The sequence below is a fragment of the Brassica oleracea genome, chromosome C6 (genome assembly GCF_000695525.1).
Source record: "Brassica oleracea var. oleracea cultivar TO1000 chromosome C6, BOL, whole genome shotgun sequence".
In the NCBI taxonomy this organism is placed as follows: Eukaryota; Viridiplantae; Streptophyta; class Magnoliopsida; order Brassicales; family Brassicaceae; genus Brassica; species Brassica oleracea.
In genome coordinates this window covers 23206870-23222463 of record NC_027753.1, presented here as the reverse complement: position 1 = coordinate 23222463, position 15594 = coordinate 23206870, and the positions used below count along the sequence as shown (strand labels likewise).

General features: G+C 34.3%; 2 protein-coding genes and 1 pseudogene across 2 annotated transcripts; 1 reads left to right on the top strand and 2 right to left on the bottom strand.

The window, feature by feature from the left end:
- Positions 1 to 669: 669 nt before the first annotated feature.
- On the bottom strand, positions 670 to 4662 carry LOC106298943 (annotated as a pseudogene).
- Positions 4663 to 5511: 849 nt separating this feature from the next.
- LOC106301128 (chlorophyll a-b binding protein, chloroplastic) lies at positions 5512 to 7029 on the bottom strand. The gene is made up of 4 exons (XM_013737454.1): positions 6836 to 7029; positions 6447 to 6634; positions 5830 to 6344; positions 5512 to 5742 (listed from the first exon to the last, which is right to left on the bottom strand). The coding sequence occupies exons 1-4, from the start codon at positions 6883 to 6885 to the stop codon at positions 5725 to 5727; spliced, it is 771 nt and encodes a 256-aa protein (XP_013592908.1). The 5' UTR covers positions 6886 to 7029; the 3' UTR covers positions 5512 to 5724.
- A 7072-nt stretch (positions 7030 to 14101) lies between these two features.
- On the top strand, positions 14102 to 14789 carry LOC106298722 (E3 ubiquitin-protein ligase RHA1B-like). The gene has a single exon (XM_013734866.1). The coding sequence runs from the start codon at positions 14147 to 14149 to the stop codon at positions 14663 to 14665; it is 519 nt and encodes a 172-aa protein (XP_013590320.1). The 5' UTR covers positions 14102 to 14146; the 3' UTR covers positions 14666 to 14789.
- Positions 14790 to 15594: the final 805 nt, after the last annotated feature.

Below are 15594 nucleotides of genomic sequence, written 5' to 3'. Positions count from 1 at the left end.
GAGTCGACCGGCAACACGGCCGAGCTCGCCGGTGAGTCGACCGGCAACACGGCCGAGCTCGCCGGCGAGTCGACCGGCAACACGGTCGTGCTTGCCGAGCGAGCTGGCTCGTGTCATGGTCGACCTCGCCGGGCGATCCGTTTCGGCTGTTCGTTTTCTCGGCTTTTGAAGTTTTGATCGAGATTCGGTTTTTCTGAGGACTTTGGGACATCGATTCCATCGTGACCGATTTTGACCCCAACAATATAGTTTTCTATTCTTCATGTATTTATATACACTTTCCTTAAACTAAAACACTCTATTATGCTTTCAATTTGATATTTATTTTCTCTATCATTTTGTGTGATTGGTTGTACGGTCAAGATTTTATTTAATATAAAAAAAATGTCACAATAAGATTTGAACTCGTGTATCTTAATAAACTAAAATTAGCTATTTACCAACTGAGGTACCGCAGTTTAGTCTGTGTTATATATTAAATAGAAAAACAATAAATATTGAAGGGAACAATTTTTCAATTTTCTAGAGAGAGAGTGAGGATGGTGGAGAAGAAATGACCATGATTGTTTTGGGAAAAGAAGATGACTGTGTAAAATGTATATAAGAATGTGTTCTTTTATTGAATAAAGCAAACACCAATAAATATTAAAAATACTTAAATCGTTCGGAAATAATATAGCATAGTTTGGAAATATGATACAAAATATATAAATCTAGAATAACATTTAGCAGATAGCTTCGACGGCGAGCCTTCTAGTAGCACCACTGCAATCTGGTGCTCCAAACTTTTCCGTAGAAACATCAATGGAACACTTCTCTTTTCCAACGCATTCTTGTGTGAGAATATCAACCGTGTTTTTACTTGATTCACAAGTTCTTTTTTCAAAAGATCCACAATTGCCATCTAGGTTACCAAATGATGCAAATTTGATGGCAGAAATAGGTTTTCTATCGCATGAAAGCTCAATAATTGTTTTCTCGTAGACGTTTGCACATACACTTCCCACTCTAGTTGTTTGGAAACTTACAAGCGATGGGTTTCCTCCCATTTCCTCAAACAAAACTAGTGTGTTATCTTATTCTGCATTCAAGAAAGAACGAGGAACATGGTACCTGTTCAAGAAAAGAACAAAGCAAAAAAATCCCAGGAAATATTTCTCAGATTTTAACATTAAAATATATGATTCTAGAATCTAATAAGATGTGGAAAATGTACCATCTTTGTGTGGATTCTCCACAATTGGTCAGACATTTTTCAGCATGATAAGCCCCTCTATAATTACATTTTGCATCACAACCATTTTCGCTTGAAATGAATGCCGGCCAATAACGTCCAATGTTGTTTCCATTGACCCAGGCTGTACCTTTTCCAAGTCCCATAAAATCGACAACAACTGGATCATTTCCCAAGGGAGCCTTGAATGTAGCCTGAAAGACAAGATGTAATAATTAAATCAAAAAGTATTTGGTTTGTTATCTTATAGATAATAACATCTCTTTACCTTATACCAGGTCATGGTTCGGTTAAACGGTACACCTTCAACTGACCATTTAGACATTGATTCCGTTCTAAAGAGTTGGTTCTCAAACCCATTTAAACCGGTTTTATAGCTCCATTTATGAGCAGACAAGTCCTTAACAATAGTTTCATCACCATTTCTTTCAGTAATAAAAATGGGTCCAGTGATTCCAGCCGGCTTACTTTCAAAGAAAGCACCATAGTTCTATAAAAAAAAACACCATAATTGACAAGATTTTATTTTTCAGTAAAAAAAAAAATTATTAACATTTAAAAGAAATACAAGATAAAATAATATCTAAGAACTTACCGCAAGTCCCACAGTTATGCTAAGAAGAGCAATAACATTACGACCAGACTTAAACTTCACATCTTTCTCAAATACATAGTTAAATTTTCCATTCTCAGCATGCTGATTACCTAAAAATATAAATCAAAGACTTTTTGGTAAATTGGTGTTATTGAGATTTGTAAAACATATATTTGAGTTACTTACCAATATGTTTTCCATTGACAAAAGCGTGAAGGACATGAGCAGTGCTGTTGACGCGAAGAGACATGATTTTACCCGAAATTGGATCTCGTTTCTTAAACTTAACGGTAGTCATGTACCATAGATAATCACTTTGGTCATTGGTTACTAGTTTCTGATCACATAGTTGTGTCTGTGTAGATTCCCCTTTTCCTTTCAAAAGGAAGTTGTCCATGTTCTCTGGTCTCCATGACCATTTCAGAGTTGAAGGGGTATCCTCAGCTTCATTTGGTTTCTTAACCATCATTGAAGTCTGAGTGGTTATCTGAAAATATAAAACAAACAAAAAAAATAAATTTTGGTTACAACTTTGAATGAATAATAGTTGTTAGTATGAAATTTTAAAATCCACAAAAGAAAATGTAAAATAAAGAACCTTGGCGGTGTTATAAGCCTCATTTTTACAATCCGGTAAAATGGTAACAGACCAAGCCGGGACAACATAAGATTCTCCTTGGAAACTAATTGTTGCATCTGAAGTTTCATTTCCATTTCCAAAAAAGCAGCTTGATCCTTCTTCGGTTTTATAAATAGTTGCCTATGTAATATTTTCATGATAAGTAATTAGTTCAAGAATAACATGTATAATATTGATAAAAAATAACAAGAATATCACCGATGCAGAGTTTCCAAAGTCAATTGTGGAGATGTTTCCATATGTGAGAATTCTCTCCATAGAGTGAAGAACATCATGAAGTTGTTTCAAATGTCCGTACTTTGGTTGATTCAAATTACCTAATAGGTTTTCCCATGTTAGTAAAAATAGAAACTTATAAAATATTTTTAAATATGAATATACTTTAAGTTTACCATATTCGTCAAGGGGAGCATCATAATCATATGAGGTTGTGATGTATGGACCACCTGCGGTTCTGTCAAAGTTGGTGCCTCCATGGTATTATAATAATAAAAACATTTCAATTACTCTTTCTAGTTAATGTCGATTTTCTGTGAGCTTATTTTAATAAATAAATTAAATTTTCATCATTATATTTTACCATATAATAATTATTAAAAGTTCCTCCTCTTTGGAAGAATCTTGCAACAGAAAATGCAACATCTTCGGTTGTTCTATGGGGATTTTTACCACCCCATTGCTTAAACCTAAACAAATAGAAGACAAAATAAATATATTATGATAAAATATTTACAAAATAATAAAAAATAGAAAATAAAACTAACCATCCGGTCCAATTCTCAGTCCACATCTTAGGAGTGTTGGGATTGTTTGGTACAAAATTGTCACAATAAAAGCCATTACATGTATTCAACTATGAAAACAAAAACGATTTAAAATAGTTAGCCTTTGAATATATTAGATAAATATTAATTATGTCTAGACTGATATTATTACCATAGGTTGAGGAGCATCATTTTGTTGACACATTATCCATGGAACACCAACATCAAGAGACTGAGCCATGTTTGCACACCACTTAATGTATGATTTACCCGATTCTCCATAGGGTCCCATTACATTTCCATACTCATTTTCTATCTGCAAGATTAATAAAATAAAAAAAAATAAATATTTTTAAGAATTGTATATAACATTACGAAACACCACATAATGTATTTAAAAGATTAAATCGATTACCTGAGCAAGAATAGTTGGACCTCCTTGTGATGCAAATAATTTTTCTTTCTTGACCATGTCTACTATCATAGTTGTGAAGTTTTGCATCTCATCCTATACATAGATCATTCATATAAAATTTAATTAAAAATAACACTACATTTATGATAAAAAGGAATATTGATCATCAGGTAAGACTACCATAAATGCTTTATTTGTAGTTCTGAACACCATTCCAGGCATGTTGCGCAGTCACACTGGGAATCCTCTGTTTAAAATAATTAAAAATTTTGCAGGTCAAAAATATTTCATAAGAAACAGTAATATCATCATACAAAAAGCCGACTCATTATGATAATTTATTAAAAATATATACTATAATTAAAGACTAGTTCTGACATTTACGATACATAAGTTTTGGTATACTAATTAATAAAATCAATTCATTGGACCATTTATCAACCAAAACATTATTTGGAAAACCGTACTATCACCATACAAGAAGCTAACTTATTATCAAAATGTATTAAACTGGTATATATTGCACTTAAAGAGACTAGCTAAATCCATTTTAGTATATTACCCGTAATTCCACTCAGCACATGCATATGGTCCTATGCGAAGAACAGCATACAATCCTTCATCTTGAATAGTTTTCAGGAATCGAATAAGATCTAATTTTCCAGAAAAAATCATATTGACGGCGAGTGGGCTCATGCGCATTCCAGAAGACATATGTTTCGATCGCATCAAGACCTCCTTCTTTACCCTTTTTTATAAGATCCGGCCACATCTAAACATATTAACCAAAAAAAAAATATAATTAGTAGCAAACATAAAAGACTAAGACCACACATATTGTTTGATGTAAGGTAGATTAAATACCTCAGGAGTGCTTCGAGGATAATGGATAGAACCAGAAAGGAGAACTCGGCGGTGACCATCAATGGTAATGGCTCGGCCATCATGAGAAACGATTGTGGCATAGACACTACTTACGAAAAGAAAACATAAAAGAAATCTTTGATAAACCATATTTAATTAGAAGAATGGTTTTTGAATGAAAAAATATGAAAGGAAACAAAAATTTTATAGGGGTATAAATTGTTACCTAGAGATAATATGGATAATTATAGATATTCCGAAAAAGCAAAATTGTAACTGTCATATTATTTAAGTAAAAATTTTGTTTATCTTTTAACTAATTTTGTGAATTTTGTAACCAATAAAAACATTTATCCTGACTTTTAATTTAAATTTGATTTGGATAATAACAGATTTTATGCCAAAAAATCTGAATCGATGTAGTTTGGTTGTTGAAATTTGTTTTCAATTCATTATATCTTAAAACATGTCTGAATATAAAAAATTAATTGTTTTGTAAATAGTGTAAATCTTAAAAAATTTCATATTTATTTATATATTTTTATCTAATTTTTAAAGCAGTTTAATTTTTAATAATTTTTTAATATTTTCTATTTTAAAAAAAAAAAGAAGAAGATAAAAATAATTGTCTTGACTACCTCTCTTTTTATATAATAAATATATTTTTTGTGTTAATCAAATTTGTGTATGAGCATTGAATAAATGTTATCATTACACTTAAACTACTTTAACAAACATATAATTAGTCAACCACAAAAAAAATTATGAGTTATCTTTTACATATATAAATATACGCTTTGCCTTAATATTTAGTTAGCCGCACGAACTCAGTTGGTAAAATATCTAATTTTATTCAGTGAGATGAAATTCATAGCTTTTAATCGCTCGTTTATAAAGAGTAACAACATGATTGAGATGGAACTCAAAGTAAACTAACATGAACCAAACTGGTTCAACTTTGTTTGCTCAAACTCGTTCAACATGATAGATAACTAAACGTAAACGAGCAAAAAAAATGATGATATTCACTCTCATTGACCCGGAATGACAATGTAAAAGAAAGACATGCGCATTTAGTCAAGAAAAGAGCATTGTTACTCTAATTTGCATTCGACCACAGTTTATATAAGTACATAATAGTTTTAAGTTCAAAAACAATATTTGTACAAACATGATCACACAAGCCCATCCTTTTTCGAAGTTTTTGACGTCTCACTTGGGTGTGAAAGCCTGTAAAGAAAAACACACAAAAAATAGCTAGTCAAAACAAATGATCCGGAGCATTCAAAACTAAAGATTGATTTGGATCACACTTACAGCGAAGATAGTGGCGTGGCCAGGATCAGCAAGATGTGCAAAAAGGTTATCAATAGGACCAGTCCCAGTGTATATGTGTTGGAACCATGCACCCATCACTGCCAACATAGCCAACCTTCCATTTTTTATCTCCTTAGTCCTCAGCTCCTTGATTTTAGCCGGGCTACCGGATCCCCAACCCAACGGGTCAAACCATAACCCACCCGGGTATCCAACGTCTGTCCCCGTCAGTTTGTTGTTTGGGAAGATTGGGTCAGTGTTGACGCTACCTGGCTTAATGATATCAGCCCATCTACGTCCCTCGGCCCATCCTATTAAGATGAGCTCAACGACGAAGAGTGTGGTTTTGTCGGTGAAATACTCTTGCTCTCCCGCCGTGTACCACGACGGCGTGTTGAGGATTCCTATCTTGGTTAGAAACTCCGGGATAAAAATCCCGGCGGCGCCGAGCATTGCCCACCGGCAGTGGACTAGCTCTGCTTGTGCGTTCCACTTTAGACTATCCGGGTCAGATGCTGACATGTGTACGGGTTAGTCAGACAATTGTTAAAATAATATAAACCATTCTGTAAAATAGGTTAAAAGCATATAATATGGGAGAAATAAATAACACTCACAAAGACCAAGAGGATCAAACCCGAAGTCACCAGGGAGGCTACCGTCAAGCCACTCTGGAGGTGTGCTTCCAGGGAACCAAATTGGTCTATCTGGATCCGCTGCGACAGCGCGCACCGACGTACCGGACCTAGAAACAGTTGGAACATTCAACTTCTTGTTCAGCCTCAGTTTCTTCCCTCCCAAGAAACTGTACATATATCATACAATTAATATAAAGTTTTGACCATACCTTTTAGCATTTCACACACACACATTCAGATAGTAAAAAAACGACGTGACTAATATAAATCATTACATTACATAAATGGATCACTATTCTAGCCTTCTTACCTATATACCAAATATTTGATGTTAACTGATCAGAGAGGAGAGAAGAAGACGAGCTTACCCTGGAGAAGAAATAGCGGCGATGGCAGAAGAAGCACAAAGAGAAGCCATTATTCTCGAAGTTGATGACCTTCTTCAAGACTCAAAGTGGTAGTGTTAGGAAAAATAGAAGAAACGATGGAGTGATGTTCTATGACAGAACTAGATTCTGCTTATCTCTATGGATAACGCACTATGTTTTCTCATTGGCCAACTAGTGGAACGTGGCACCTTCGTCCGCCATATTTTAGATTCTCTATTTCACAATAGCTGCACAAAATAAAACTATCAACTAGTATCTCAAAGGATTGGGCCAGAAAAAGAATAGAAAAGCCTAAGTTAAATATTTGTTTTCCATGTTTTCAGAAAAAGATATGGGCCGTCAAGAAACAAGCTATGATTGTTACATTTTTAGTACATGTACCATCTACAAGTTAAATGCATTTTTCTAATGAAGTTAAAGGTGTAGTGGTACCATGGTCCAAGGACAAAAATACATGAAGTGGTACCATGTGACGTTTGCGAGAAAGACAAGACATCAATGACTACACTTAATATCCTTGCGTTATTGACTAAATATTTTTGTTTGCTAACTTGTAATCGACGAAATCTTGACTATATTGATCCATACTATCGATCTTTTTCCATCTACCCCTACTTAATTTCAGTATTATCAATATTCGAGGAACGAAAATGTTCACGCCGATTCCCTTGTAAATGTGGTTAGAAATCAAATCGTATTCTATTCATGTAGGTCAGACTAGATTAAAGAGATGTGGTTCTCAGAACAACCTTCTTATTAACTTGAACTTGATTTCACTATACGGGTATAATCGACAAAAAAAAAAAAAACTATCCCTATTTAGTAGGAAACAATACACTGAAACACACATGCAAAAAAAAAAAAGACTTGTATTACTGATTAGCGAACAAACGCTATGTTTTATTTTTTTATTTCCAACGCTACACATGCAATGCAATGTTATTCTGGCCTGGGCATACATATTCCGTTTTAATAAAACCAAATGGAAAATGCTAACTGAGAAGAGACTTACACACATAGGCTCCAACACTAAAGATTTGATCGTACTTTCAAATAAAAAAATAATAATATTGTGTGATGAAAAAGGAATTATTGGCGTGTGACTCATCATCTAACTGTATTTTCTAATACAAATAAAGTAATGATTGAACTTCAGATTCCACCAAAACATCATTTTAAATCGAAGATCAATATATTGGATCATGATGATGTTGGGATTATCGTATAAATTTTTATAAAGGAACAAGAAAGAGTTAGTCAAGTGTATTTGTATCATTCATGATGGGACCAGAGAAAGAGATGGTGGCGAGTAACCAAAAACTAAACAGTGACAGGACAAAGAGAAGTGTGGGAGAGATTGGAGATGAGATGAAAGGCATGGAAGCAATGGGGCCATGTGACTGTCTCGGCCTCATTACAACACTTATACATCGACACTCGTTTCCCTTATCGTTTAAAGCTTTTTCTTTGATTAATTGAACCGATTGTAATTGACAAATTCCATGTTTTCTTGTCGTATAATATAACAGTAACACCCGTATTTTTAGAAATAGCTTAAATAAATAAAAAGTCTAAAATCTCCATTTATTACTTTTCAAAAGTCAACTTCAAAGTCCTAAATCCAATAAATAACCATAAATTCAAATAACATAATAAATCCCGAAAATATCGGTAAAAGCATAAAAACTGTAAGTCTGAAAAAAAAACTGCTGCTAACTCCAATAAATAACCATAAATTTAAATAACATAATAAATCCCGAAAATATCTGGTGGTCTGTGAGGATCTGAACTTTCTCTCCATACAAATATGACCTCCAAATCTTTAGCGCAAAAACAACTGCTGCTAACTCCAAATCATGAGTAGGGTAGTTGACCTCGTGAGGCCTCAACTGACTGAGGCATAAGCAATAACATGACCATCCTGCATCAATACACAACCCAAACCAGTCCCTGACGCATTTGTATAAACCTCATAAGGTACCCCCGGTCTCGGTAATACCAACACTGGCGTATCTGTGAACTTTCATTTCAGCTCAGTAAAACTCTCCATACAAGCATTTGTCCAATCAAACTTAGTGTATTTGCCTGTTAACTGCGTCATCGGTTTCGCAATACTGTCAAAATCCTTCACAAACTTCCTGTAGTATCCTGCTAAACCCAGAAAACTACGAATCTCGGTAGAACTCTTAGGTGTAGGCCACTCTGATATTGCAGTAAAATTGTAACACCCGTATTTTCCGAAATAACTTAAATAAATAAAAAGTCTGAAATCTCCATTTATTACTTCTCAAAAGTCAACTCCAAAGTCGTAAATCCAATAAATAGCCATAAATTCAAATAACATAATAAATCCCGAAAATATCGGTAAAAGCATAAAAACTGCAAGTCTGAAAAAGAAAAGAAATAAAACTCCCAAAGCACCAGTCCGATAGCAATCACTCATGCTCGTCAGCCTCACCTGAAAGGGGAAGGAATAGGAGGGGTGAGTAACAGGAGAGTTACTCTCTGAGGTATGGGATGCTAAACACGCAAACCACTGACTTAAGTAAATAGAACTCCCACAATGGAAGTTTAACTTTAACATGAACACACACAACGGCTAGCGCGTCACACAAACACAAACAATGCGATGATAGCATATAGCTAGTCCATACACCCCGCATCTCCTCATACGGATATATAAATACGTAGCGTCGCTAGTACAGTCTGTCTCTGTACCCCCGCCCTCTCAAGTTGCGTCCATGGTACAAACGTCTCTGCACCACACGCCCATCACTAGTAGCATCGCTAGTCCAGACGTCTCTGAACCCTGGCCCGCACAATCAAAGTAGCGTCGCTAGCCCAGACATCTCTGATCCCCCGCCTGCGCACATAGTCCCTACTCATAACTATGCATACATACATATATATATCACATCTCTTAACATCACGCAATCAAATCAACGGTTGAATCCTCTAGACCCCTAGTTCCAGTTTACAGTGAATGAACTAACTAACAATCAAGACTCAATTCAAACAGACGGATCACGATTCAAAATCTAAACTACGATAGAAAGAATTCTACACTGGTACGAGATTTACTGAATATACCCTCACCTTAGCAATGTGGAAAAGTGGTAGCTATGAACTTCAGCTGCTCAAACAGACTCCAAATCTGAAATCAGGACGAAAAATCGAGTCAGAATGCCTTTCGAACGGTTTGAAATGAATAACCGGCGATCTGGTCAAAAAGTCTACCCACTGGTCAAAGGTCAACCCGGTCAACTCTGACTCATGCCGGTCAACCCTTGACCAAATTGAAATCGAATTGAACCGTCGGTTTTTCCTTAACCGGATTCGACTTCAATTGGACTAGATTAAAATCGATTTCAAATTGGTTTAACCCTAACCAGAAATCAATTCCCAATAACCAATCAAACCGAAAATCAATAGAACAAACCAAACCAAACCGGCGTGACTGGTCAACGGCTTGACTCGCTGAGTCGACTCGGCCGAGTCACCGAGTTACCGGCGAGTCGATGGAGACCGGTCGGCGGCGGCGGCCAACGACAGCGGCGCTTACCGGAAAATCACCGGCAGCAACGGAGACGCGGCGGCGATGCGGCGGCGGCTTCCCGGCGGAGGACGGATGGTGGCCGGCTGCGGTGGCTCCAGCGAACGTCTGGCGGAGACGGTGGCACGTGAGATTCACGCGCAGGATTTCTAGCCGCGCGTGTGGGCGCGTCGAGGTGGCTCTCAGGCTGAGCTTCCTTGTCCGGACTAGTCTCGGCGTCACGAATACGATGGTGGCGTTAGGCGTGAGACGGTGGTAACGTGTCAGATCTGATATCATTCGACGGTGGTTGTGACGGTTCACCAATATCTCTCTCTGATGGCTCAAAATCTAGGGTTTCCTGCAACCCTAGTGGACCTTGCTGGGCGGAAATCACTGGGCTGAAAATTGGGTCTTTACAATAACATTACAATATATATGTATGTATGTATGTTCAGTGACTAGTTAAGATCAAAGAAGTTTAGTTTGAAACTGACTGTTTCAAAGAGGACATTAAGACACACAACTTCATGATTCATGAATACTAGGTGTTTTCTGATAAAATTTTAAATTATATTTAAAAATAAAAATTTGTTAATATTTTAGATTTTATTATTTTAAAATAATATTTTAATAAAAATATTAAATACTAATTTAGTTAAACATAGAATTAAAATAAATAATTTGATTTATTTTAAATTATATTCAAGTTATATTTAAAACTATAATTTACATAGATTTTCATTTATTTATTTTGGTTAAGATAAATTAAATTACTTTAAAACAGTAAAATTGATATATTTTTTTATAATTATCAAAATTTAAAATTAAAATTAATTCTTAAAAGTTGTAGATATCAAAAATAAACAAATGATATTACGATTAAAATTTTAATTTTTTTTAAAAAAAGATTGTATAACATTTTGAAAATATTTTTTAATAATAAAATTTTAATGATTATAAAAATATATTTAAATACTATTTCGAAATTTTAAAATCTTTTATATTTCCCTTGTCATATTATTTAATGACATATTTGAATAGATTTATTTTAATGATGATTTATGTGTTATTACCATATTATCTAAAGTTACCAAAAATTGAAATTAACATTAAATGTAGTTGTCCTTGTCAATTTTAACCATAAATCATGTCATCAATTTTACTATGTCATGTCACATTTTTCTGTTGAGAGTGATTATGGAGATGACATGTGTGAAATCACTTCAAAAAATAATGATGACTAGGGGACTAAGGGATACCAAAGTATCAATATACTAATTACCAATAGTTCTTATACAATCACTTGATTTATAAAATACGATTTTTGATATCATAAAAAAAAAATATGGCTATAGTTTCGTATCATTTCCAGCAGGAACGACATTTCTCCGGTCATAGTAGAGCCATATGAACCATTGCCGGTTGGTGGAAATATCATTGCCGCCGACGACTTGTCTTCTATATTTCTTCGGCCCACCACTCAGTTAAACACTTAAATTTTCTTTCTATACATATCGTTTTGAAATTAAGGGGTATAGATAAGATTAATTTCTTCTTCGTCTTTAATCTTAATCATCTCTATATTTTTTTATGCTTAAAAGCTCCATGACCCACACATTGTTGGCCTTCTCTCGTTTCTCTTTACTTCCTTTTTTAACTTTTGCTTTTGTAATGTTTCACTAGACTTATTGCCTTTTTTTAGAATCAATAGATTTCACTGAAAGTTTAGAAATATCTCTTAGATATAATATCATGATTTTCCAAAATAAATTATCCATTTAACCACATTTTGATTATCTAATATGAAAGTACACTTCAATGACTTTCAGAGTGCATTTCCACAAACAAATGTGTTCATCAGCACCTAATAGTTAACTATAAGACTAGCAGATGTGATAACGAAAACATTTGTGTGTGGATTTCTATATTTAATGCTTTGTTACGAAGTAGAACAAAAATTGAATAACCACACGTCTGTGGTCGGGTGGTCAAAGCGTTCTGTGGATCACCGAATTCGAATCCACACCACACCAAATTTTTACTTGCGTGGTCACCGGAACTTTCACATTCTCTCTATGGAGAATGGTTTACTATTTTTTTAGAACAAAAATTGAAAGGAACACCAGAAGTAAAAGCAAAATATTCAGTGAATGCTAATAGAGACTACGCATCAGATAGAGCTCTTTTGTCGTGTGATTCACGTACGAAGCCTAACCGTTCGATTTATCTTCACTAGATTAGTTGGATATCTTGACCCAGTTTACCATTCTTGCATTCAAATAAAATGATTAGTGCTCTATCGAGAACGTATCTGATCTTAGGTTTTTAATTATAACTAGATTTTAACCCGCGCTTTAAAAGCGCGGGATTTGTTCTTTATCAAAATCATATTCAAAAATAATATTATGATGTTAATTTAAACATTATTTTGAAATCAAAGCGAAGCTGATTAGCCTGATCGGACCAATCATGTCTCTTAGTTAACTGAATCCAAGTTGAGCTAATAATCGATTTTGAATTAAATAAAAAATTTGTGCCAACACCGGTCAACCATAAATCCTATATAATTTTAAGGTTTATAGTTTATATTTGAACTTAATAATCATTCTTCATATTATAGTATATTTGTTACAATATACTAACAATTATTGTTATTTTAAAACCCTATATTAAAAATCTCTGCTCAATATAACTTGTTAGGTAAGGAACAATATTTTCTTAATGTCATATTTTAAAATAACCAAAGTTCAGTTAGTAACTTAGTATATATTCCTTCATATTACAGTATATTTTAACATATGTGAAGGTTGATCAGCTTCGTTTGTTTGGCCGTAATGTGATGCAGTCATTAAGGGTCATATATGTTTTTATTTAAGGTAAATATGGATCCTACGATTTTGGTAAGTAATAATAATTTTCTGTATTTTCAATTAAAATTTAAATGCAATGGCATAAAGACGTAATTATTTAGGAAAACTAAGAGGTATTTCAAAGTTGTACTCCTGTTTTAATATTTTAGATGCAATGCCTAGATTAACTTTCACGTGTTAAATAGAAATATACGACGAATCAAGCCAAACAAAAAAAACATCTATTAGTAATAGAGAATATTCTTAGTAGTATACGGATATACAACAAATACCACAAAGTCTGAAATGAAATAGTAGTCTGGTGGTAAGAAAAATTTGGAACAAGACGTTAATTTGCTATTATTTGATTAGATTAAAATAAAAATATATTTCTAATTTTATTTGAAAATCCGAAACCATACTAGTCCTCTAGATGGATTAGTTGGGCTTCAATTCATATGCAGATATGCTCCAGGTTAATACAAAAATGCGATTTGAGTTTTTATATTAAAAAAAGGAAATAAAATGGCGAATTCCTAGTCCACATCAATATCTCCTATCAACCGGACGTACCACGTGTGTCGATCGTCGTGCGACTTGCAGAAATTTTTTTCCGAAACAAAGGAAATACACTAGAGACGCACGCAGCGAATAAAAAATGCAACAGTGTTGGTGACAGATGCACGTCTCACAGACCAATCCTAGTTCCCTTTGTTGCTTTTCGCATTACTACTTTCTCTTTTCTTCCCATCGGGAAAGTTCACAGTAACAAACGTCACAGTCAGTTAACTTTATCAAATGCCACGACGTCGTTTATTTAATGAATCTCTCTGTCTTTTATTTAAAAAAGGAAAAGAACAATCAGAGCTCATTCTCTCTCTCTCTCTCTATCTCTCTCTAGCTCCAATGGGCTTTCCCTTAGGCTACACAGAGGTGTTTCTCCCTAAGCTCTTCGTACAAACGCTTTCGATACTCAGTTTCTTCAGAACCGTCGTCTTCTATCTCTTCCGCTTCTTGGGTCTCTCCGGCTTCCTCGAAACGGATCAAACCTGGCCCGACTACCCATCTTACCCGACCCGAATACCCGAACTCCGCTCACCTTTCTCCGCCCTACTAATCCGCGAGATCTTACCGGTTATCAAATTCGAAGACGTGACGAGCTCCGGCGAAGAACTACCAGGAAACTGCGCCGTTTGTCTCTACGAGTTCGAAGGAGAGGAAGAGATCCGACGGCTGAGAAACTGCAGACATATATTCCACCGGAGCTGTCTCGACCGTTGGATGGATCATGATCAGAAGACGTGTCCTCTTTGTAGAACACCGTTTGTTCCAGATGAGATGCAAGAAGAGTTTAATCAACGGTTATGGGCTGCTTCTGGTGTTCATGACTTCCACATCGAGTACAGTCCCTTGTCGGAACTTTAGAGAAAGCTACTTTTGTCTCCCTCCCTCCTTGTGTCTTTTCTTTTCTTTTTTTACTTTTTACCACTGTACTTTTAATTGTGCTTTTTCACCCTTGCTAACATTAGATTTGCCACTTTTATGTGTATATGAATGATATGAGCAATAAACACAACCAAATTTAAATAAAAAAGAGAGTATATTTTTACTTCGTAAATAAAACTCGGATAGAGATGATTTGAGCGGCACTTACCGAAAAAGAATGATGAAAGCCTAAATCCAAATTAATAAAAAGAGAAATACAATAGATGTGAATGAAACTGATCTGAATTCTATATTTCTTCTCCACACTTTGTTTTTAATCCATGGCAATAAAGTTGTTTATTTGCAGACTGAAATTTATAACCTTAAATTACCATTTATAGTAACTTATACTGTTTCAATTAATTCTGAGATTTATCAATACATTAATAACTTTTCACCGGGAGTAGTTAAGATCTTGTCAGTTGTTGTCTCTGACCACTGCCCAGTGATCACATATGTAATTTTTAGCGTGTAAGTTATCGTAATATTATTTTAAAAACAGCCTCTCACCTTTTATTTTGAGGGAGTTATTGGGAGATGAATTTGTAAAGAATATGTGAATTTTGAGAGTTGATAAATTTTAACAGGTTATGTGGATTATGAAAATTTATATACATTGATTTATGAAATTTGATCATAATTTTTTTATATTGGTATAAATTTTCATGAATTTGTATTACCTATTTTCTATCATTTTTTTTGTAAAATAAATATATAATTTATTTATTTTCTAAATCATATAGCATGATTATTTATTTTTTTACTTTCAAATTAAAAAGAAAATAATAGTGATACATGCAAAATTGAACAATCTTCTTAAATAGGCATTTTAAAAGATTTTGTCACAAAAGAGCATTCAAAAAAGAAAA